This window comes from Apus apus, chromosome 2 (assembly GCF_020740795.1).
Source record: "Apus apus isolate bApuApu2 chromosome 2, bApuApu2.pri.cur, whole genome shotgun sequence".
Classification (NCBI taxonomy): domain Eukaryota; kingdom Metazoa; phylum Chordata; class Aves; order Apodiformes; family Apodidae; genus Apus; species Apus apus.
The window spans coordinates 138,246,863-138,269,981 of record NC_067283.1 but is presented as its reverse complement, the minus strand read 5'-3'; the positions used below and the strand labels follow the sequence as shown (position 1 = coordinate 138,269,981).

The 23,119-nt window shown below is 36.1% G+C and overlaps 1 protein-coding gene across 1 annotated transcript in view; it reads left to right on the top strand.

Moving 5' to 3' along the window:
• Nucleotides 1-23,119, top strand: part of ANGPT1 (angiopoietin 1) — a 159,032-nt gene that overhangs the window by 80,412 nt on the left and 55,501 nt on the right. The window contains exons 4-6 of the mRNA XM_051612373.1: nucleotides 392-624; nucleotides 14,874-15,001; nucleotides 19,570-19,671. Coding sequence (XP_051468333.1) covers nucleotides 392-624; nucleotides 14,874-15,001; nucleotides 19,570-19,671 — 463 coding nt within the window. The remainder of the gene's footprint in view (nucleotides 1-391; nucleotides 625-14,873; nucleotides 15,002-19,569; nucleotides 19,672-23,119) is intronic.

The window sequence follows — 23,119 nt, the reverse complement described above, 5'->3', positions numbered from 1 at the left end:
TCAATCCATACTACCAATGATGTCCTCTTCAATGCCTTGCACTTCTCCCTCCTTTGCCTACCTTAGGTTTTTCTGCCCGAACTTCTATATACAACTGTGCTACTGGTCCTGTGCTCATGCACTTGGATGGATGTAGCAACAAGATATGCGCTTTCATGCACTTTTCTCTAAGGACCACAGCATGCAAACATCACAAAATGGAACCTTAAAGAGCAGTCATATTTGACAGCTTGATAGAGGAAATCAATGGGCCAAATTAGTAGATGTGATATTTTTAGAATAAATGACTTATGTACTGAGTTCTGTGGTGAAAAAATAAGAGTTCTGGTTTCTGTATTAAGAAATATGTTGGCATTAAATAATATGCACAAATTGTTTTATTTCATTTTAGTTTACTTGAGCACAGGATTTTAGAAATGGAAGAAAGGCACAAAGAGGAGCTGGACACTTTGAAGGAGGAAAAAGAGAACCTACAAAGCTTGGTCACACGACAAAGCTACATAATCCAGGAGCTAGAGAAGCAGTTAAACAAGGCAACAAGCAATAACAGTGTCCTGCAGAAACAGCAGCTTGAATTGATGGATACAGTTCACACTTTGATCACTCTGTGTTCCAAGGAAGGAGGTAAGAAAGTAGCATTATAGAACATTAAAAGTATGCTGAAAGTTCTTCTGAATTAAGTCCTGAATTTTTGGAAATGCAGAACTTAATAAGCCTATTCCAAGAAAGAATATGACATTATAATTTAGGACAAAAGAGCTGATGAGAACCCACAAATTAAAGAAGGTTCAGCCAGTGATAAGGCCAGCACTTGTAATAGTGAATATTTTCCACTTTTTAAATTTTATATAATTGAGTTATTGTAAGTTGTTCATGGCTGATTTAGGCTATAATTCCATTGACTTCACATTGATAATACTGATTTGTTCCTTGGAGCACCTCTGTCCTTCTGCCTGAGTAATCTAACCAGCCATGGATGTTAACTTTGTAGAGGCCTATATCTAATTTACTCAAGACTTCCTTTACAATCAATGAAGAGAACAGGGTAATGAACAAAGGAAAGTAACCCCGAACTTTATACATATATATGGGTTATAATGTTGATGACCTTGGATATAAGCACTTATGGTGCTGTAGACATCCAAAAAGTTAATCTCTTCTCTTGATTGAGATAATTTTTCTTCCTTCTGCCTTACAGAATTTTTTTTGTTTGTTTCTGGGTGTGTTAGGACTTGTCAAAGACTCTAGGACAATTCTTCTCAAGTCTGTCTTTTTTAGTAAACAACTTTCTTATACAGACTGAGAAATAAATTCAGGTAGGATTTCAATTTTCAAGTGCTAAAGACACTACACAATGTCTCTGGAGATAAATTAATTTCATCAGAACTGGCCAAGGAAGATGAGTGAATGGAGACGGTGAAGGATGGAAATGAGACACTGGAAAGAAAAATTTAGTAACTACAAAAAACAAGACAAAGTTCTAGAGAAGAGAAGGAAGAATAAACGTAAGGGAGACTAGAAGAAAAATGCATACGCTAAAAATGACAGCTTAAAAGGGATTAACAGCTGTGCCTGTTATGGCATGCAGAGGGTTAAAAATACTGGGGGAAATAAAGTTGAGGAAAGAAAATAATATCCATCTGGGAAGAAGCCATCAAAACCCTTCTGAGAAAGGGTAACAGGATAAACTTAAAAACTGTAGATGTGCAGATTGTGCTGGTTATTGAGTGAGTGGGGAAGCATGAATGAAAGAGTTCTACACAAGGTTAAGTATCAGCAGCCCAAAGAGCCCAGCATACTCACCCATTGTGATGTTAGAACTCTGAAGTGCCATAAATCATATATATATATATATATATATATATATAAAATAAAAGCAAAAACCAAATAAAACCCCTCAAAAAACACCCCATCCCCTGGAACCAAACATTCTCACCTGCATCGTTTTCAATATTCTGTTTAAGAGGTAGAAGGATGTATTAGATCATTCAAAATTATTCAACTCAAGGCACTGTGGGTTTGCTTTCTACTATATATTCCCATGCAACTTGTGTGGCTTAAATCTGAACTGCTCCAGTGACAAGGAATACATCCTCATCCTTTCCTTTGGAAGTTTTGTGTGCTCAGGCTCATGTTAATAGACAACTTTTGTTGTTTTTTCTCAAAACTTTTTTCCCCCTCATGTTCATTCTAAATGTTCCCTTCTGCTTATTCTGTTGTACTGTTCCCCAGCATTTTGAATTAAATAACATCCTTCATAGTAGGCTGTTCTCATATCAGTAGAGAAACATTGTGATGGAATGCAAATGCTTTATGATGTTTTCTGGTATTTTGGCCAAGAAACCTGGCAAAGCTGTGTTCAGAGTGTTCTACTAGAGCTCAAGAGTACTTTAATGTAAAAATGAAAGATATATTATTTTCATACAGAGATATACTACAAGTTCTTTTTAAAGTTAGAAACAGATTTTATAGTAATTTTGAATTAGATTAAAAGAAAAAAAACAAAAAACAAACCTACCAACATTTTTCCTAACCTTAGTTTTCTCAGCTGCTTTTTATAAAAACTTTGGGTGAGGATTACAGGAGGGAATATTTAAAATTGGGCTCCTGCATATGAATTCGGGTGTTGAAAAACTTGAATTTTCAGTAAGATTTATTTTTTTATTTTTGGTTCTGAGAAACTGTGGAAGCAAAAGATGCTTAACACAGCTATATGCATAAGTACAAATTTAATAGCCTAACTCAAACTCTAGATTTTGGGCTCCATTACCTTTTTGGTATTAACATGTTTAGAATTGGTTTTGATACCTTTTTTATTTGAAGAGAAATAACTGCAGAAATTTTTCCAGTTACTCTCTGTTTAAGTCTAGCTGACCAACAATTTTGGTAAGTGCATTCACATCTGAAAAGGATCCAGACAGCATAACTCAAAATAATAATGTTAAATCTAATGAAGGCTGAGTACTAAAGTATTTGTACCAAAAAATAATACCAGCTTCAGTCTGAGGAAATGTTGAAGATGGAAAAGTATGCACACTGTGACATAACAACTGGAATTACTCTAAATTCATGGAAAAATATGAAGTTTAGATGGTCTTACGCAAGTCTTTATGTGTATGCTAATATTAAAAATATAAAATATGCTGTGAGAACTGGTGTTTATTTGGAGACAGAGAATAACAAAATGTGATACATAAATCAGTGACACTACTTCTGTCTTACACTTTGGTAAATCTCAGTACTCTAATTTCATAAGGGATATAGCAGGAATGGAAATGGTCCAGAAAATAATAGGACAATGGAAATAATTACAGACCTGGGATGATTTCCACATGAGGAGAGAGAGCTGTATCGTACGCAACTATTAGATGGGAAAAAAGCTTTTGTGGGATGCTGTTATGAGAACATAGAAAATCACTAATGGTAGTGAGAAAAGGAACAGCCAGTAACATTGAGAGATATTTTCACTGATAAAAGATAGTACTTGATTAAGTTCAGTAAATGTTTCTAGATACTACATTGAGATTGATAAAAATTTGTGAATTATGAGAAATCTGAAGAGCTAGCAAAGGATGGGTCCCCTTAAAAACTGCAGGCTTTAAACTAGGGAAACTTGTCTCTGAAAGGAAGAGAGTACTTCAGTATTTCTGCTATGTCTAGACAAACTTCAAGAGAATTTCTGAAGGAGAAGAGTGAATGAGGAAGGCAGAAAAAGCAAACAAAAAAAAAGCCACACAAAGGATAAATTGTTAAAATGTAGGTGGACCTAAATACAAAATCCAGATCCCACTTTCAGTGTCCTTTTGGATACAGACCAGTTTAGGGATGGGGGCCACCTGTAAAACTTGGAATTGTTTGTGGGTTGGGTTTCCATAATACCACCCACCTCTGTCCCAGTGTGAGCAATTCTAAGATTTCAGTTGCTGCAATCCTTAGAATAGACACTCTAATAGGTCATAAAGCCTACAGAGGGTTAAATGGATGCAGAATACCACGGTGACTCACATGTCTCCATTTGGGCCCATGTCTACAGCTAAGTAGATTTGTCGGATTGACTATGTACTTTTTAGGCAGGGGCAACAGTCTTGGCAGCAGCTACCAATGAAGTTCTAAATTGAGTTTCTGAAAAAGCAGCACACTCCGACACTTGTCTTCCAATTGAAATGATTGTTCATTATGGTGAAAATTTAAAGTAACTTTTAAAGATCTTTTAATCTCCTCAAATACTGATAAATGCCTGAAACTTTTACTTTTCCTCAACAAGACAGAGAAATAGAAACACTGAGGTGAGGCTTAATTAATTACTGTAGAGATATTGAATTACTATCTCCAACACAGTTGGAAGTCCTTCACTTGTAGAAGATAAGAGTTGGATAGAGATCACATCATTCTTTACAAGTTAATATATTTTTGTATTATTATTTCCTTCTTTAATCTGTTCATGTCTTATAATACTTTTAATATTATTTGTCTGAGGATGGATAAAACATTTTGACACATTACTGTCAAACAATAAATCTGTAACATAGTAACTAGTCTAGTGACAAACTTTCCACATCAAAAAATTACTTATGAAAGTATATGTAGTGTTAAGTAAAGAGTCACACAAAGAGTATTGAAGAAGAAAAATGTAAAAAATACACTACAAATTATGTTAAGCTATAGATCATTTAATCATAAAAGATGTGTGTACAAGTTCAGACTAAATAATTCAGAAATTGTATTCGTCCAGTGGGAAATTATCTTTCAAGACAAATGTCACAGAAGGTACTCAGTCAAAAGTCACTTATATTTTCAAATATGTTTTTTGGTTTTAGTTTTGTTTTGTTTTTTGTTTGTTTGTTTGTTTTTTCTTTTCTCTTGTCCACTAGATAATAACATACATTGTTAAAATGTTTGGTCTAAACTTGGATACTTCAGAGGACTACTGGCAGAGTAGAGAATTTTTTTGCATGAATGTCTGGTGTTGTGACCTCCTAGTAGGAGACAAATTAAGCATTATCTTCCTCTTGAATGCTGACAAAAAGCTAAGCTTAATTCTCAAAATAATAGACACATATGCTAGGAATTTACCTCCCTAGAAGTGCCCATTGAGTTCATGAAGTAAATAACATGGTTAGTGGTTCTGGCATTTCTGAAGAGGTACATAGTTCCTGGGTTATAGGTAGTTTTCATATTTTAGAATATTATGGAGGAAAAGTAAATATGTCAAAAATTATTTTAATGGAATTGGTGTTTTTAAAAACCATAGTAGTTAATGTATTCAAAATATTAAACAGTAAGTAGTTTATTCCACTTCTTAGACTGTAGTTGTTATGACATTAAAATTTATGCTGAAGAGAGTGAGAACAGAATGAGAACTTCAAAGAAATGACCTGAAGGTTACAGACACAGGGGAAACTCCATTGACATAAGCAGAATTAGCCCAGCAGTGATGCTGGCCTACTTCATTGGAAAGACTTCAAAGACACCTTATACAATACAAACTAGTATTTAAAAATAAAAAAATAAAAATCCCCATAGGAATCCCAGGATCAAAATAACAAAATCAGGTGTTCTGAAAGATAATTTTAAATTTTAATATCTGGACTGTGCTCAGCAGGACAAGTTTTCTATATTGCATTGAAATAGCTGTATATTAGAAATAAAATAACAAGGGTATTATTATTATATTTAAATCTAATTGGTTTTAGACATCAGTGTAGAAAAGTAAGGTAGCATGATCCAGTTCTTGTTATTTTTTTTCTGTACCAAGGTACCTTAATATTCAAATTATACGGTATAATAAAATGCAACAAAATGTATTAGGTAAGGTCAAGCCAGTCTTTGGTTTAATAGAGGTTCCATGCTGAAATAATTCAGCTTGACTGTGCAGAATTTGAAATTTAAGTCAGTGGGAAAATAATTAAACTCTTCAAAACAGTATTGGAGATTTCCATATTTTATCCCTATTAACTTGTTGGTAGTCACAGCAGGAGCTCAATATTAATTAGTACTGAAAAATGAATACTTTTTTTTGTTTGTTTAAATTCTTGATTGTTAATATTGAAATAAATTACCCACCCTCACTCATACTGTATATGTCAGTGCCAAATCCCTCTTCTTTCTATTTTGTGAAAATGGCTTTATTCACTCACACCAAAGATACTGCAGGGGATATCAGCATGTATAAACCAAGTAACAACACAGCCAGTATCACCCAAATGGCTTGTTAGTGAAAAATTTCTTTGTATGCATACCATTCTTCAGCTGGAAACACTAAATGCACTATAGGGTGCCTGTGTGGAAAAATACAGATCAATTAAAGAAATATGGACACTAGAAATATTGAACAAAGCTAGTGGCTTAATCTCTCTTGTAGCTGTTAATGAAAAACTTCTCTAATTCTCATCTCTCAGTGAATGGCTGGTTACCCACAAAATTACTGCCTCAAACAGAAACTATTAAGGAACTATATTGCAGCTGGCTGAGTGTCTTTATCTCTTTGTAAATGAGCCATAAGGCATGCTATTTCAGCTCACTAATGAAGACCACTTTATGGTATTCCTAAGTGAGGCCTTTCAAATGCACAGTGAATCAAAGTATTATTGTTGTTACCAGTCACTAAGGCTGGATTTATTGGGAAACAAACTTGATAATTCTTGATAATTTATTAGGTAGAAAAAAATTATGTCCCAGAGAGGGTGAAAGATCTCTACATTAACATAGTTTTCCAGGACCAAGTCAATTCCTGCAGCACTATAGGAGGGAAATTCTGCTTAAAATTATTTATTTAATAAGTAGTTGGATAGTTTGAGTGCTCTTGCTATGCAATTGTTTGCCTTTCTTACTTCAGACTCTTAGAGGGTGCATGGGAAAAATAATATTCTGTTAGCTGCTAAAACATTTATGTAAATGTTAGTATGATGCATCTAGTTGGCTACACTTTGTTTCTTTCCTCCCCACCTTAAAAATATGGATCTGAAATTTTTGTGTGTAATGAACCTGAGTGTTCCTAATGAATCTGAGACTGGACTTGTTTCCAGGCTGGTATTATTTTTGTAGCCCTACTCGCTGCAGTTTGCCATGGCCTGGTAGTTATCCTGGATTCTACTTAAGAGAGCCTTGCACATCTACTCAGGCCTCCCACATGCAGTAAGTGGTACACATGCAGTCATAAAGGGCTAGAGGTTGATGGCAAAGGGGCTATTTTTGCTTTTGTCATTGCTCCCTGGAAAAAACATCCTTCCCCTTCTCTATCCAGTCTCATGATTTTAGGATCACAGGATGAATCAGATCACTGGAATCAGTGAAATAATAAACCTATATAACAAACAAAGTAATAAGCCAGCAAAAACAACAACAGTGCAACCAAGCAAACAAACAAAAACCCCAAGCCTGCATATGTGTGTGTGTCCCCTCCAAACAAAACCACTTTCTGTCATATCCCTTTTTAGTTGATTCATTCCGTGTCTATGGAGACAGTCCACAACCAACAGAAATGTAGACAGTGTAACTGCTCCTTAAAGTGACAACCTGCTGTTGCACTGGCTTTTGGGTTATGACTAAGTCCTTCTTTTAAACATAAACACACATTACAATGGGATGAGTGTGTGTATGTTTAATTATACTGCCATAAACTCTGAACACTTAAATGAAGGCCAGCATTTTCCATTCTATGATTCTAATTATTCAGCAGATGAGTGTGGCCCAGGAAGGAATTCTGGAGCTCTGTTTTCTCCCACCTTCTGAAATACCTGTGTAAGTTACGGGTAAACTCCCAAGATGGAAACAGCTACAAAGACAGATGGTCAAAGATGTGAAGTAGCATTCATTAAGCATATCAGAGATACTTCAGGCAGTGTAAGCAATACTAGTAGGAGGGTGCAGTAGAAGTCATAGGGTCCTAGGTGGCTTGTAGAACATGAACGCAGAATTACTTGGACTTTCAGCTAAGGATGAAGGTTCAGCAGCTGAAATGCACTGGTTAAAAAGCTAACACTGGGAGATTATCCTTTGAATGGTATGTGTATAGAGTTACTTGGTATGGGACACTGTGAATGATTAAAATTCATGTGGCTTTAGAAAAGCAAGTGAATAAATTAATAGAAGAATTTTTTCAAAGCCTATTAAATATACAGATATTATATCTGGCAGAGGAAGGGCCTATGCTGTAATTTCCTGGATATGCTTTTCTGCTCTTCTGCTGTTCTCCAGTCATAGGCTTCAGACATCTGTTCCTATTGAAGATATTATTTTGAGCCAGGTGTTAGGCCAATCCTTGGAAAACCTTAGGGTCTTTCGGGGAAGGAAAATGCCTAAAGGAAAAATAAAATAAAGAGAAAATAAGTAATTATAAGGGTGCAAAGAAAGATAAAAAAGAAAAGCAAAGCGTTTAAAGATCATGTCTGGTGAAGAAGCCCCATGACTTTTAGGGTCTCTAACGCTGCAGATGGGACACTGTAGAGGCAAAAGCAGCAATATGACCTGGCATAGCCTCTCTCATAATGTTATTTAGGATTAATAGGAACCTTGACAATAAAGTTTTATAATCTAGAATCTGCAAAGTTATAATCTATAAACTTGATTATGGAGCAAGAGTTCCCGTAACATTAATATTTTATTGCACTATGTCAAAACGAACTACTTTTTTTTTTTTTTTTTTTTTTAATTTGCCTTTTGTCAGCATTTTTTGTCAGATTCAGAGCAATTTCACAAAAATATCTGAAAAACATTTTGATGAATGTACACTTTGCCGGAAAGAAAATATATGGAAAGCGAAAAATTCCAGTCCTAAACTTTATCTCACCTCCCTAAGAAATATTATTAAGCAAGCATGTACAAGCAAGGACTTATTTGAGAAGAATGCTGAACCTCAAGACATCCAGAAGCAGCTCTCCTATTGATATCCCCCTGCCATATTTAAAAATATTATATTCTCCTTTTGTAGAGATGAAAATAAAACAGTCTTAATACAGGAGGAAATAAAGTTGCTGTTGGAGAAAGTTTTGAATCAGATAGTGACAGTGTATCTTTATAGTAATTTAGAATTGGGTACTAACTACATATAAATTCACATTTAAAGCTTCTACTTAACTAGCTAGATGCATAAAAAATGAGTGATATTTTATCAATAATAAGTAACTGCAATATTTTTTAATTTTTTATGTCTCAGTGGATTGTAGTTTTCGAATTATTTTTCACATTAGCTATATAGTGAGTGATAGTGGTAGCTTGAATAAACCAGAAATACTTTTTGAAGAAGGAAAACACGTAGTATGTACAAGGGTCTGAAAAAACTAGAATCCAAAAAATGCACTTTTCAAGTCATTTTTGACAGGGACACAAATGCGCTCTCACATGGATATCATTTTAGTTTATAGGCAACACTGTGGTTATCTGGAGAGTGAATATGACTTGTAGTCAGCCTTCAGGTTTCTGATTTTGTCCATGGTTTGGTTAACATTTGCAGCACAACTGTGTTGTCACAGGGTTGTCTTGTTGCTAGGGATAGTTGTATGTAACAACCAGCTATTAAGTCGCAGGTTAATATTTGTTATCAAGTGCAAGTTGGTATATGCACTAGACCACTGAAACAACAGACTATACCTCTGGCTGTAAGTCAAGAAAAGCAGAGCGGTTGTTACTCTATTTTTCCTCATCAAAACAATAATAATCTTCACTCTTTCTCTGTCAGATCTGTTTGCTGTTCCTGCTGGTAAGTCTAGAAACATATATACTTGTATGGGCCATGTTCCAGGCCTCCTCACTGGAGATACTTGACTGACATCCTTTTGTTAACATTAGCAAACAGTTCCTGGTTTGATTCTTTGTGAGCCTAGCATTATTTGCCATCATAACAGGAACTGTGTTGGTGCACACCAGCTGCACCCAAATGTCTGGCAAAGAGGTCAGAAACACAGAGTCTCTTAGAGAAATTTAGGATTCCCCACTACATTATGTGTCTGGAACCAGGACAAGGCAAAGGCAAAATTTATTTACAGTCTGGATCTAGACAGAAACTGCTATTTGGTAGTCCTGGAATGACCCTGTCTGGAATGCTACAGCTGTAGGTAAACCCCATCAATTTACAACCTTCTCCTTTTTGATTTTTTAGAAACTGCTCATGTGGGGACAGAAATTTTTGCCTCTGCCACTTTTAACAGAGTAGCTAAATTTAGGCCAGTTGTGTTTACCAATAAGACATGGAGAGAAACCTTTTCTTACTGGCTTCAAAAGCATAAAGAATTTTTTTAAATGTATTTTGGTACGTATAGTGATTATTAAACCCTATAGGAAAATTAGATTAATATAAACAAAACATCTAAAGAATTAAAATACAATAGTTCACTAAGACACTACAGAAATTTCTGGATATCTGTTCAGTTAAGTCACTATCATGCAAAAAACCAAAGAGCTGCCTTCCATTTGCTGGCAATATCACTAAAGGATCTAAGACACTAGTGATTAATTCAGTCTCAAATGATTTAAAAAATATGGCAGTTCAGAGCCTAAATAATTTACTAAATAAGATTGATTTTATTGATTCAGTCAACATGATGAACTGCAGTTTAACGTTCTTTATTACTTACAGGAAAACTTATTGACCAAATATCTGACAAAGACTTGAAAAACAATGAGTTAACCACTTCATTTTCTCAAAACCAATAAGAAATCGCAATTTAAAAAATCAAGTATATATTTAAATATGTTTTTTCTAGTAGAGATGAGATTAGATAGTCTTAATACAACTAGGGAAAAAAAGATAAATATTCTATGTTTTAAATTTCGTATTCCTAGAGTAGTACTTTAGATGACTAAATATTTCAGAAGCTATTTGTTCTTAGTGGTCATAAAAGCTGACATCCTTAATTTTTGACACCTCTTAGGAACTAGTAAACTCATTTGCTATTGACTTATTTTCATGACTGAAAGCAGCAAAATAGTATCACCCTATACAGAGGCACACACAGCTAACAATCAGTTAGGGGATTGCCCTGGCTATTGTTTTGGGAAAAGACTGTACATGTCTGAGCTCTATTACTTGCAAGCCTCGGTAACCCTTTTGTAGAAAACTGAAGAGTCTTCAACCTCAGAGGCCAAACACCCTGTTGGTAGAAGTGGCAGAACAGCTGCTCAGCCCTGGTAGTTCACAGCTTCTGGATTAACAGAAACCACATTGATTGGGTTTCCTGTTCCTCCATGGGGCTGCAGAGTGGTTGCACTGCCAGGGCTGTGCCTCTACATAGGAGCAGCCATTTGCTAGATCTTTAGGTGGTTATGGATGGTACCTGCTGGACTCAAATCATCATCCAGGAGACTGAGGAAAAGAAACCCCTGAATGACTGGTAACAGAAAGAAATAATGTGTTGGGTAGAGAAACACAGGTTGCATAGTCCAAGGAGAAAATTACTGGGCTAAAAATTAGCCAAAAGACTTTTGGAAGGGCAATGAAAGAACTTCTTTTTCTTGTTAATTTTCTTTCTGTTCAGGAAAGCAGAATTTTCTGCATAGGCATCATTGCTTCAAAGGAGCAAGACTTTGTCACCTTTTTATTCATCCAGAAAAGACAATTAAAAAAAAAACCCTCCAGGGCTCCAGATTTTGGCTAAGCATTTAGGCTCAAAAAGTGATAATATTATTTTACTTGACATAGACTTAACTTTTTCTTCAGGTACATAAAGCTTTGGCATAAGCATTGTACTTGAAGACAGCTAAACTAACATTAGAAATCTGTGGCAATTAAAATCTTGAAGCTGACCAAGAAGATGTAATGGCTACATATTTTGTTTTAGAATTACTTTATTTGAGCCTTGTCACTTAAAAAAAAAATATTTACACATCTACCATATGTAAGCCAATGCATCATTTAGGAACTTCACTTGATATATAAAGGATTCAAAGTCTATGTAATGTAATGTTACAGAAAAGTCAGTCTGGAGCTATAGTAGGTAGAATTGGTTTTGAAATTGTATGGAATATTAAGTTAGAAAAACAACAGCAAGCTGTAGAAAAAACATATTTTACCCTAAAAGAACATTACCAGTAACATTCCTGAGTATTAATTTTCTGGTAACTTTGGGCTGTTCTTGCAAATTACAGTCTGATGTATTAAGAAAAACTGAAGTTTGTGCTGGTCATGCTTCATATACTTATGCTGCAATCTGTAATAGTTCAGGTCCTTCAATAGGGACTGAGTTTTCCTTCCAGCGGGTGCACCAGCTGCTGAGAAAGGAATGAGAGGCACCTAAAGAAAGTAATCTTCTACTGCGTACAGTGGTTCACTGAATAAATCCTACTGCTGCAAAGATGGCTATTGGGTTGATTCGTCTATAGGAAATTAACACATCTGCTGTTTGTGATCTTGAGTATTTCTGCTGTCAGATACTGAGAGGACGGATGCAAGGAACTGGGCATATCTATGGCAGCAACCTGTTCTTCATCTCTTACATCAACAACAGTTTTACTGTGTTTTGTCTAGCCTTTAAGAATGAGGGAAAAATATTTCTAACTTCTTATAGATCTGACTCCTTATAAAATTAATTTTAATTCTAATTACTCTGAAATTAAATGTTTACCTTATTTTTTACATTTAAATAATATGTGCTTTAGGATATACTAATGATTTTTTGGTCTAACTTTCAGTTAAAAAGGAGCCAAATTCAAACTTCTATGATTGACTCTTAAGTACTTATTTCAAAGTGGTTTTCAATATGTATATAATGGTTAGAGGTAAGATAATCTCTCTACATATAGATAATAAAATGCAAGGACTTTAAGTCTCAAATAAATGAACACTCTGCTTCTGCACAACTAACTTCATTTTTTTAGACAAGAGACTGATGTCTGCAGTTGAAACAACAGTATTAGAGAAATTCAGGCCAGGAAGAATGGATCTAATCTAAAGCCCTCTGAATCAATGGAGGCTTTGCTTTGCTTAACAGCTTTGCTTAAACTCCTCTAGGCTTTGGCTCTGGCCCCAAGTAATTATTCAAGCTGCACTTTGGCCACTGATGCTAACATCATCTGCTTACAAGAAAGTACCATGAAATCTTTAATTAACATAAATCATGAAGGCCTCAGTTCTGTGTCTTATCTAAAAAATGGCACCTTTGAGAGTGCCATGTTGATGTGTACCTTGCTGATGACCTTATTCCCTGCCATCTCATAGGGAAAGGCGTGTGCCATTTACTGTGTTGCCAGCATTACCTTTTCCAATTATGGCCAAGTTTCAAAGCCATTGATTTTCCAATTGAAGTTCATATGCAAATATATGAAGCAGATTTTACTTAAAGTCATGTTTTTGGATAAAAATAATATATATGCAGCAAGCACATGGAAAGGTAGAAGTAAGGAGTGTTGGTTTGTTAAAATTTTAAAACAGCAAAAAAGAACACATAAAAGGGAAAAAATATTATGTATGTGAAATGCCTGTCTAGGGAGCAGGAGGATAGTCTTACAGTTCAGGACTGGATTTCTCACTATTTTTCTATTTTCATCTCTTCATAAAATCAGTGAGGTAAAATATATAATTTTCTCTTCCTCAATTTCCCCATCTGTGAAATTGTTAATGCCAATTGATCTAGCAGGAATTTGCCATCCTAAAATACTGCTTCAAAGTGTTCAAAGAGAGATCAAGCTACAAAGTGTTGGCATTGTTGCACACCATTTTATGGCCTGGATAGCCCCAGATGCTGTGCAAAGCCGTTGCTTTTTTACACATCATTGTCATTAAGCAGCAGCTTTACTGCACAAGCCACTTCACTGAGAGTGAATAAGGCATAGTCCCTTTTGTACCTATAACACATTTTCAAGCCAAAAAATGAAAATTATGTGTCTGTCACCAAACGATGAGTGTGTCTGGAGGACTTAAATATTGTTTCCTTATTGTAGGGATTAATGAAGTGCTGGCCCGTGCCCTGCACAGCACTTAAGGACATGTTTAGCTATAAGAATATGAGTAGACTGATGGATTTCCATGGGAATACTGGTGTGCTTAAAGTATGTGTTGTTGGAATGAAGTCATATCCTTCAGCAACATGTGGGGTCATGCTACTTTTGTTTGTGGAAGTGAAGGTACACAAGACTCAGATCCTCAAACATCTCATCCTCCTGTGGTCTGTCTATAGGATCAATATTTTCACTGGTGTTCTAATATTAATTGGTTTCCCGTTCTGAGCCAAAAATAAATTAAATTGATCCTAGCTCTAGACAACTGACTTCCGTAGCACTGTTTTTTTGGGTTTTTTATAATTGCATCTACCAACTTTTATGTACATAGATATAAAAATAATAAAATAATTCTCTGCCAAAACCCCACAACTTTAGCAACAGTTCCTTTGCTCCAAGCCCTAAGGTGGTCAAAAGACAGTACCTCATGGAGGAAGGGTATGTGGTCTTTCCTTCCAGGGTTCTGCATAGCTGTCTTAGTTGAGCATCTGTCTCAGATCACAACACTGAATAAGCTTATTCACCTCCATGGGCCACCTCTGGAGCATTCTTTGGCAACCTCTGAGATGCAGCTTGAGTCAGGGGCAACACAACTGCAGTTGCACTCAGAAGGAATGTGCTCTGTTCACCTCTTGGTAGGCAGGATGCACTGTTTAGCTATTTGCATCATGACTTACTTCTGCTGGTGCCTACTCTGCCATCTTTCTGAAAGTTTCATACTAGTTCTTTAATAGAATTTAGCAAATGCACTACCTGTGTAAGGACCATCTCACAGTTAGTACTGTGTATGCTTAAAAGCAATACGATGTGTAAAAGTGAACTTTCTTGATACATAAATCCTTAAGAATGCTGTTGTAACTTGCATTACTATGCTTTTTTGTTTTGTGGCTTTACTAAAGCATGCAAAAATAATTTATAATCATGTGGGATTTTTTGTTTTGCAGTTTTGCTAAAGAATGCAAAAAAGGAGGAAGAAAAGCCTTTCAGAGACTGTGCAGATGTATACCAATCTGGTTTTAACAAAAGTGGGGTCTACACTATTTATATTAACAACGTTTCAGATCCTAAAAAGGTAAAGTAAATGTTTGGTTTATTTTCTTATTTGTTAATATGATGCTGCTCATAAAGGAGCATTTGTAGCCTTTTTAAAAGTTCTCATTCTGCAAAATGTTGTACTGGAATAAATAACCTGGGGTGTATTCAGTCTTGAAAGAAATACAACAGAGTGAAAAAAAATTATAAACTATATTATTCCAAACATTATTATTTCTTGTTGACAGAGAATCCTTTGTAATTTCCATCATATATTCAATACTTGACTCACTTCCTCCCACTTGGCAAGCTCAGTTGAATCAGACCATGGCTGCAAATAAATTTGTGATAAAGTTTAGAAAAAAATTAGTAATATGCTATAATGAGGAAGTTGGTGGGAGATTATCTGGTAGCACAGGGAAAGAAACAGCATAGTGAGTAGTTTTTGAAGATAAGTATTTACAAAAACAAAAATCCTGCATCTCTTGTAAGAAGCACAGAAGAGTATTTTTAGCTGTAAAAAAACCAACACACTGAATATTAGCACCATTTGAAAAAATGAAGCATTTCTAATCCTTTTCTTTTTAAAAAAAGATATTTGGGGGGTTCTTTTTTGATTAAAATGAAACATTAGTCTGTAAAGGAGACTGATTTTTTGGAAGGCTTTTGGTGCTAAGGAACTTGGATCAGTTGAAGTGAGGAACATGAGAGAATAGCCAAAGTATAATTTATGCGGAGGAATGCTGTCCATCCTTCTGACAGGGCACTATTGGCTCCCAACAAATCTGAGCTGATTATCTGGGAGAGGAAATTACAGTGGTGTCCAAGATAATTTATTCTTACTGCAGTAAAATGGTGGCCCTTCAAACAGCAAAGGCCATAAAAAATGTTACTGATGCTATTGACTATAGTAATTTAACCATTATATTAAGATAAATAAAACCCATTTCTAACCTGAATTTGGTTTTATTACGGGCCTTTGGAAGCCTGTAGATGTTAAGATGTTATAGTTTCCTAAGGAATTAGAGTTTGTTAAACCATGAGTAGAATTGAGGTGGGAGAGTGCTATGGGAAAAGATCTGGTGAATGTGAATGGAAAAATAATTGACAGAACATAAAATACATAGACCCCCTTTAAGCATTTACTGACAGGACAAGAACAATCAAAGCATTTCTGTAGAACCTGTTAAACTCAAAACACAGATGTAACATCAAAGTCCTAATTACATGTAGAAATTGATAGTGTTTTTTCTTAGCCTTATTAAAGTTCATAAACTAACCCCAGAAGGTGGATTGGAACGAAAAACAATTAATACCTGAATGCACTGTGGCACTGATACTTCTGGTATATTTACCTTAAACCCCTTTCACTGGTAATAAAAGGACAGGGAAACTGTGGAAGCCACCATGTGTTTCAACTACATCCCTGTTTGCAGACACTGTGATCAATCAATCCAGGCAGCACAATTCAGCTGATATAATTGCATTATTTTTTCCTGGAGGTTTCCTGTTTTAGCCACAAAAAAATGAAGGGGGGTGGGGGTGTGGCAGAGAGGGTGAGAGTGAGTGAGTTGAGGGCATTTCTGCTACCGCCTGCTTCTGTCTTGCTCTAGTGATAACACAGCAAGAGCTGATCCCAGACACATGAGAAGTGTAATTGCTTTAACAGATGTTTTTTCAGACGTTAAGGTCATATTAAGTCAGCAAGGTAGTGCTGTGCAGAGATAGCTAAACTAACTCCAGCTGAGATAGCTTCAAAATCACATCAATGCAGTACTGTGCCAGGACTAATTAGCCCAGAGGTAGCACCATGCTGACACAGTTAGATTGCTCTGGGAGCCAATGTAATATCCTGATAGGTGCTCCTTGGAGACATATCCGCATGTTTAAAGCCACCTTCGTTATCTGGATTACCACAATGCAGTGCACAACTCTGACATGTCTTAAGAGGCCTAATATATTGTTACCCTCTGTAATGCGTATTTGCAGCCACTGGCAGCTGTTTCATTTATGATAATTTTATACTTCAGGTCACAAAAATATACCTTCATTTAATGTTATATATCCTAAGGGATACTTACCAGAATCCTGACATCCAGTAGAAAGTATACCTTTGTCATATACACAAATGTCAGTTCTCGTGTTTTGTTGCTTTTCCTTCATATATTCAAAGGAAATTATCCTCTGTGCTCCCTACCATTTACATACCTCAATTTTATATGCGTATAAATTTAGATTGCACTTTTTCTTTCATGTTCCTAGCTTCAACAGTTCATTAGTTTTCAAACCCTGCATAAAAAATTCGTGATTCTTTTTTTTAAAAAAGGATCCTAATAATATTCCATGCTTTTGAGGTGGGAAGAGAAGAAGATAGGCTCAAAGTATTAACTTAATTAGTTGTCCATGCTAAAATATGTATAAAGAACCTCATATATGTCTTTTAGTGGATTGAGTATTTTTACCCATATGTTTAAGGAAGGGCAAGAATGCAATGCTTTGGATGTTCTTTTAATCTAAATTGGGTTATTCTCTCGACAGAAAGCTCAGAATCTAAAGATGCATACAAGTTCAAAGTCAATATTCTTCATTTTTCTTCTGGTAGAGGGTTCAATATCAGAGCATGATAAAAGGTGTTTAGTGGCTAGGTGCCTTGACCTCGTCTGGGACAGAAGCCAGTTCAGGACATTTGTTGGCTAGAGCTATGCACAATGAACATCTATAATCAGCTTGGCACTCGTATGAATATGGCAGGTGTTTGTGTCTACCACTGTGGAAAGTGCCAGACCACACAATGATGGTTAGTGAATAACGTGCTGCTGTAAATCCTTCTTTCACTGTGCAGTTTTTTTTCTTTTAACTTGTTATATAATTCAGAAAATATCAAAGTCTTATTACAGGTATTTTATTACATTTTAGTTTGAAAACACCCTCATTTGGTTGTGCTCATCTTTAAAATGAGTAGTCAATACAGTTGAAGATTTAATGCTTTAAAAATTGGCAGTGGATTCATGGGAGCTTGAAATGACTTAAAAGGAAAGTAAATCCATCATTGAGAAATTCTCACTATAAATCAGACTAAAGAAATTAAATCCTGTAGATAAATGTTTTGACTCACAGTCTTCCCTGAAGGAGGAATAGGGCCAAAATATTTGTCTAGCAAATAGTGAGTTTTCTTGTGGCTACCCTAAATCAAGTTTGCATGTTTGAACTGTTTGGTGTTCTGTTTCCTTCCCATACCTACACAGGGACCTCACTCAGCATGCCTGCAGCAAATTAAAATAAAAGCACTTGCACAGGATTACTGTGACAATGCTTACGAGTAGGAAATATTTGGAATCGATTTTCCTTAGGGTGGAATATGGCTCTCTAGTCACGAGGGACAAATTTTTATTTAACTGAATTGGATAGGAACCTTCAATTTGGCAAAGCAACTTAAAGCTTTAAATTACCAACTGACCCATGCTGAATGGATTGATTCTTGTTGATGTAAATGCTGAAAGTTAAACTGACGGGTGATCCTCTTCAAACCTCTTACACATTGACATCTTACTTAAAAAGAGGGATATAACTATTCAAGAGCACAGAAAAATGAAATTTAGGATAGTTCCAGTGCCAATATGGCAGGAATGAGTACACAGGAATGAAAATGAGGAAAATTTACTTGAATGAGTAGCAGTGAGAAACTTAGCTGGATCTTAAAATCGAGTCTGATACAAAAATAGGGACAAAAAAAATAGTACTATCACCATGTTCCAAGAAAAGTGAATGAATAAGCAATATTTGCACTATTACATAATTTATGTTCTATATTTTTGAAAAGAGAATATACTGAGTAAAAATAGAATGAAAATTAAATATTTGATTGCTTATATAAATTATCTAAGATTATTCACAGCTTCCAGTTAATGCGATATTCTAACATCAAGCTTCAGCAAAATCTTACATGTTCAGTATAGGTCTTAACTTCTGAGCTTCCACCCCAGACCTCAGTTCTTGAGTCTTTTCCTATCAATGTTCTCTGTCAGCTGTAAAACAGCTTAGACTGAAATCAACTGTTCCTGTTTTGCGACACTGTCTGGCATACTGTAGGAAACATTACAGTACAAAGCAGAACAGAATAATCTCGTCTGTGCTACATTTTGGACTACCTGGATCAGCATTTTCTGTAAGAATTCCTGAAGATTCTTTCTTAGACAGAATGACATTTGGCTAAAAGCTATAGAAAACATTATTAGCACTGAAAAAATACTATTGTTTTAAGAGGAAGGGAGTGATTTCAGAGGCACTACAGAGAAAATAGAAGGGGAACATTGAGGGCATGTGATAGGAAACCTGAGGATGAAGAGGGGGATGGTGGGCACATGTTCGTGGATATTGTGCTGAAAGAACAGAAGATACTACTGAGAGAATTACACTGAACATAAGGAGAGCTCTGGTTGTAATCAAGCAACTGAGGGCACAGGGAATAAATCTACAGCAAAACAGTCTTCTTTAGATCCATTCTTCACAAATATTTTTTTCCCCTAAGATGACAGGATTCTGATGCAAATTTGTTTTATTGGGTTTTGTTGTGTGTGTGTTGTTTGTTTGTTTTTTATCACTGAAAAGGTCTTTTGCAATATGGAAATTGCTGGAGGAGGATGGACAGTTATACAGCACCGAGAAGATGGGAGTCTTGATTTTCAAAAAGGCTGGAAAGAATACAAAATGGTAAGGTAAAAAAATGTGGAATAGCTGTACAATTCACAACAGTGTCAGATTTCAAGTAGTGCTTTCTATTATCTTAATCACATACTTCTGCCTATAGTGATGTGGTGTGGTCCTGCAATCTTATAAGCTACCTTTTGTCACATCTGTTACTTTTGAAAGTCATCATATTATTTCTCTCAATTAGTTTAGCATCACTTCTCATGACTTAGGGTTTCTTTCCCATCGGTTACTGAGGTTAAAATGAGGTCAGGCCAAGGCATATACACTGAAGAGTACTGCTGTCACTCTCTCTGGATTTTCAACTTTCTGTGACATTAAGGGGCAATAGGTATGTGATAAAGTCCCTAATGCATTGATGTTTTCAGCTGAGGGGAACTCCTTCAGAACTTGGCCTGTTTCAGATAGGAATGATAAGTTTTACTGGGGTTTATCCCAAGTCATACAACACCTCTGCCAATCAAACCAATGTACTGGAAATGTTGATACTTAAAATAGGATTAAAAGAAAATAAATAACTTACCAAATTACATATGACATGACTTCAGCAGGCTATTTTCTCTTTTCCAGCTCAAAAAAATTTACTCCAATCTAAATAACTTCTGTGTTTTTTCATTCACTGCCTGATCAAACTTTCTGATGGAGCTCCTTACTCTGAGTCACAGAATCACAGAATCTTAGGGACTGGAAGGGACCTCAAAAGATCATCTAGTCCAACACCCCTGCCAGAGCAGGATCACCTAGAGCACATCACACAGGAATGCGTCCAGGCGGGTTTTGAATGTCTCCAGAGAAGGAGACTCCACAACCTCTCTGGGCAGCCTGTTCCAGTGCTCTATCACTCTCACAGGAAAGTTTTTTCTGATGTTTACGTGGAACCTCCTGTGCTCCAGTTTGCACCCATTGCCCCTTGTCCTACCACTAGACATCACTGAAAAAAGCCTGGCTTCGTCCTCCAGACACTCACCCTTAACATATTTGTAAACATTGATGAGGTTGCCCCTCAGTCTCCTCTCCTCCAAGCTAAAGAGACCCAGCTCCCTCAGCCTTTCCTCATAAGGGAGATGTTCCACTCCCTTCATCATCTTTGTGGCTCTGCACTGGACTCTTTCAAGCAGCTCCCTGTCCTTCTGGAATGGAGAGTCCCAGAACTGGACACAATATTCCAGATGTGGCCTCACCAAGGCACAATAGCAGGGGAGGAGAACCTCTCTTGACCTACTAACCACACCATTTCTAATACGCCCAGGATGCCATTGGCCTTCTTGGCTACAAGGGCACATTGCTGGCTCATGGTCATCCTCCTGTCCACCAGGGCCCCCATGTCCCTTTCTCCTACACTGCTCTTCAGCAGGTCAGCCCCCAACCTCTACTGGTACATGGGGTTGTTTTTCCTCAGATGCAAGACTCTACACTTGCCCTTCTTGAATTTTATCAAGTTTCTCCCCACCCAACTCTCCAGCCTGTCCAGGTCTCTCTGAATGGCAGCACAGCCTTCTGGTGTGTCAGCTACTCCTCCCATTTTAGTGTCATCAGCAAACTTGCTGAGGGCAGACTCTGTTCCCTCATCCAGGTCGTTGATGAAAATATTGAATAGTACTGGTCCCAGTATCGACTCCACTAGTCACAGACCTCCAACTAAATTTTGTCCCATTGACCACAACTCTCTGACTTCTTCCTTTCAACCAGTTAATGAGTCACTGAGAACTTGAATTTTAGTGGCATTCCCAGTGAAATTTTCAGAACTGGAAGAGAAAATCTTTGTTCTGACTACTTTCAAAAAACCACTACATGAAGAAAGCATTTAAAATGTTTACAAATAAAAACAAGTTCAGTTCAGTAAAATTTTATATGGGAAAAAGTTCTATTACAGAACTTATCATTTCAGAAATAAATGTAATAGCAGGTTATTGAACAGAAAAGTAATTTTGAATTTTATAGATGCTTTCTTCTCAGTATTTCTATATTACTTGAAAATAAAAATTTTCGGGGTGAAAACTAACCATTTAGGTCAGACCTCTGTTAATATGGATAACAAGATGTTTCATAATATATGCAAAGTAAAATGAATATTCAAATAACAAATGTATAATTTTAATATATTTGCAAAATTGATTTTTTTTTTCAGAATTCATAAAGTTTTGATTTAGTGGAAAACTTGAAAACTGTTTTGCTTTATTTTGGCTTAGAGTCAAATAAAATATAAAACATTATTTGGGGGGAATCAAAAGCTGAAGTTTCTACCAGTTCTACCTATGAGGAAACTATAATTTGTATTTGCAACTTAACTAATTCTCTACTTATTGCTTGTTTTAATTTATGCATACCATTTAAATTATTGAGAGTTACTCAGTTTTTCTCTCCTGTACTTTATCTTAGACCATTTAATGAAAACAGCCTTTCTTTCTAAAGTTTTCACATGTGACCTTTTTTCATATGTATCCCTTCACTTAGTCAAACATTTTCCTAAAATTTTCCTTTACAATACTGTGAGTCTGTTCAGGATTAGATTATGTTGACTTTATCTAGTTCAATTATTCTGAATTAATTTTACTTCTTTTTAGGAATTCCATAATCTTCTAAGAGATCATTTACTTCTACCAATTAAAAGTTACTTGTTTTGGGCTTTTACTGATAACTTTATGTATCTCATATCCTTTATGTAAGTCATGAGAAAAAAAAATGGGATTTAGGCTTGTCTCTGCATCTGTGAACCATTTCATCGAAGTAACTAGCTTACACCCTCTTCTGTGGTTATCTTTTATCACAAAATGTTGGATAATAGGGGCTGGTGGATACTTTGTGGACTACTGCAATATGTGACAGCATCGGAACTTCAGGGCAAGGACACCACTAACTTAATTCTGTCATTGTTCAGAGAGTGTGAGTGCTGTCTATTGGATCACATTCCCCCTCCTTCCTGATGCACCTACCTAGTATTTTGTCCAATGGAAACCAGGTAGTGTGGTGAGGGACAGATCTCACTTAGAATGGTTGTACTTAATATGTGTTCTCTCAGCCCATAATTCAGATACAGCCTTCCAGATTTGCTGAAACATTTTTGTTGTGCTTGTATCTCACTAGAGCCCCAAATCTAACGTAAATAAACAATATCATAATAATATAATAACAGTAATAATAAGTCTCCACGGCTTCTTTTAGTTTCCGTGCATTTAGTTCTTACTGGCAAAGAATCTGGAAACCTGTTGAAGTTACTCAGTTGCAAGGAAGTACTGACTGCCTTCATAGCTGGACAGGGTCTCAGGCCACCAACCTGCCATACTGCTAGTGCTCTCAAAAGTTATTGGCTGCTCCAGTTGTAGAAGATGATTGCACATTTTCTCTGACTCTATGCTGAGATCCTTAGAACAGGTGCACACGGAGTATTCTCTGCTGCTGGGTTACAGGAGTCACCAAGCACCAACTAACTCCACAAACAAACTTTGAGGCA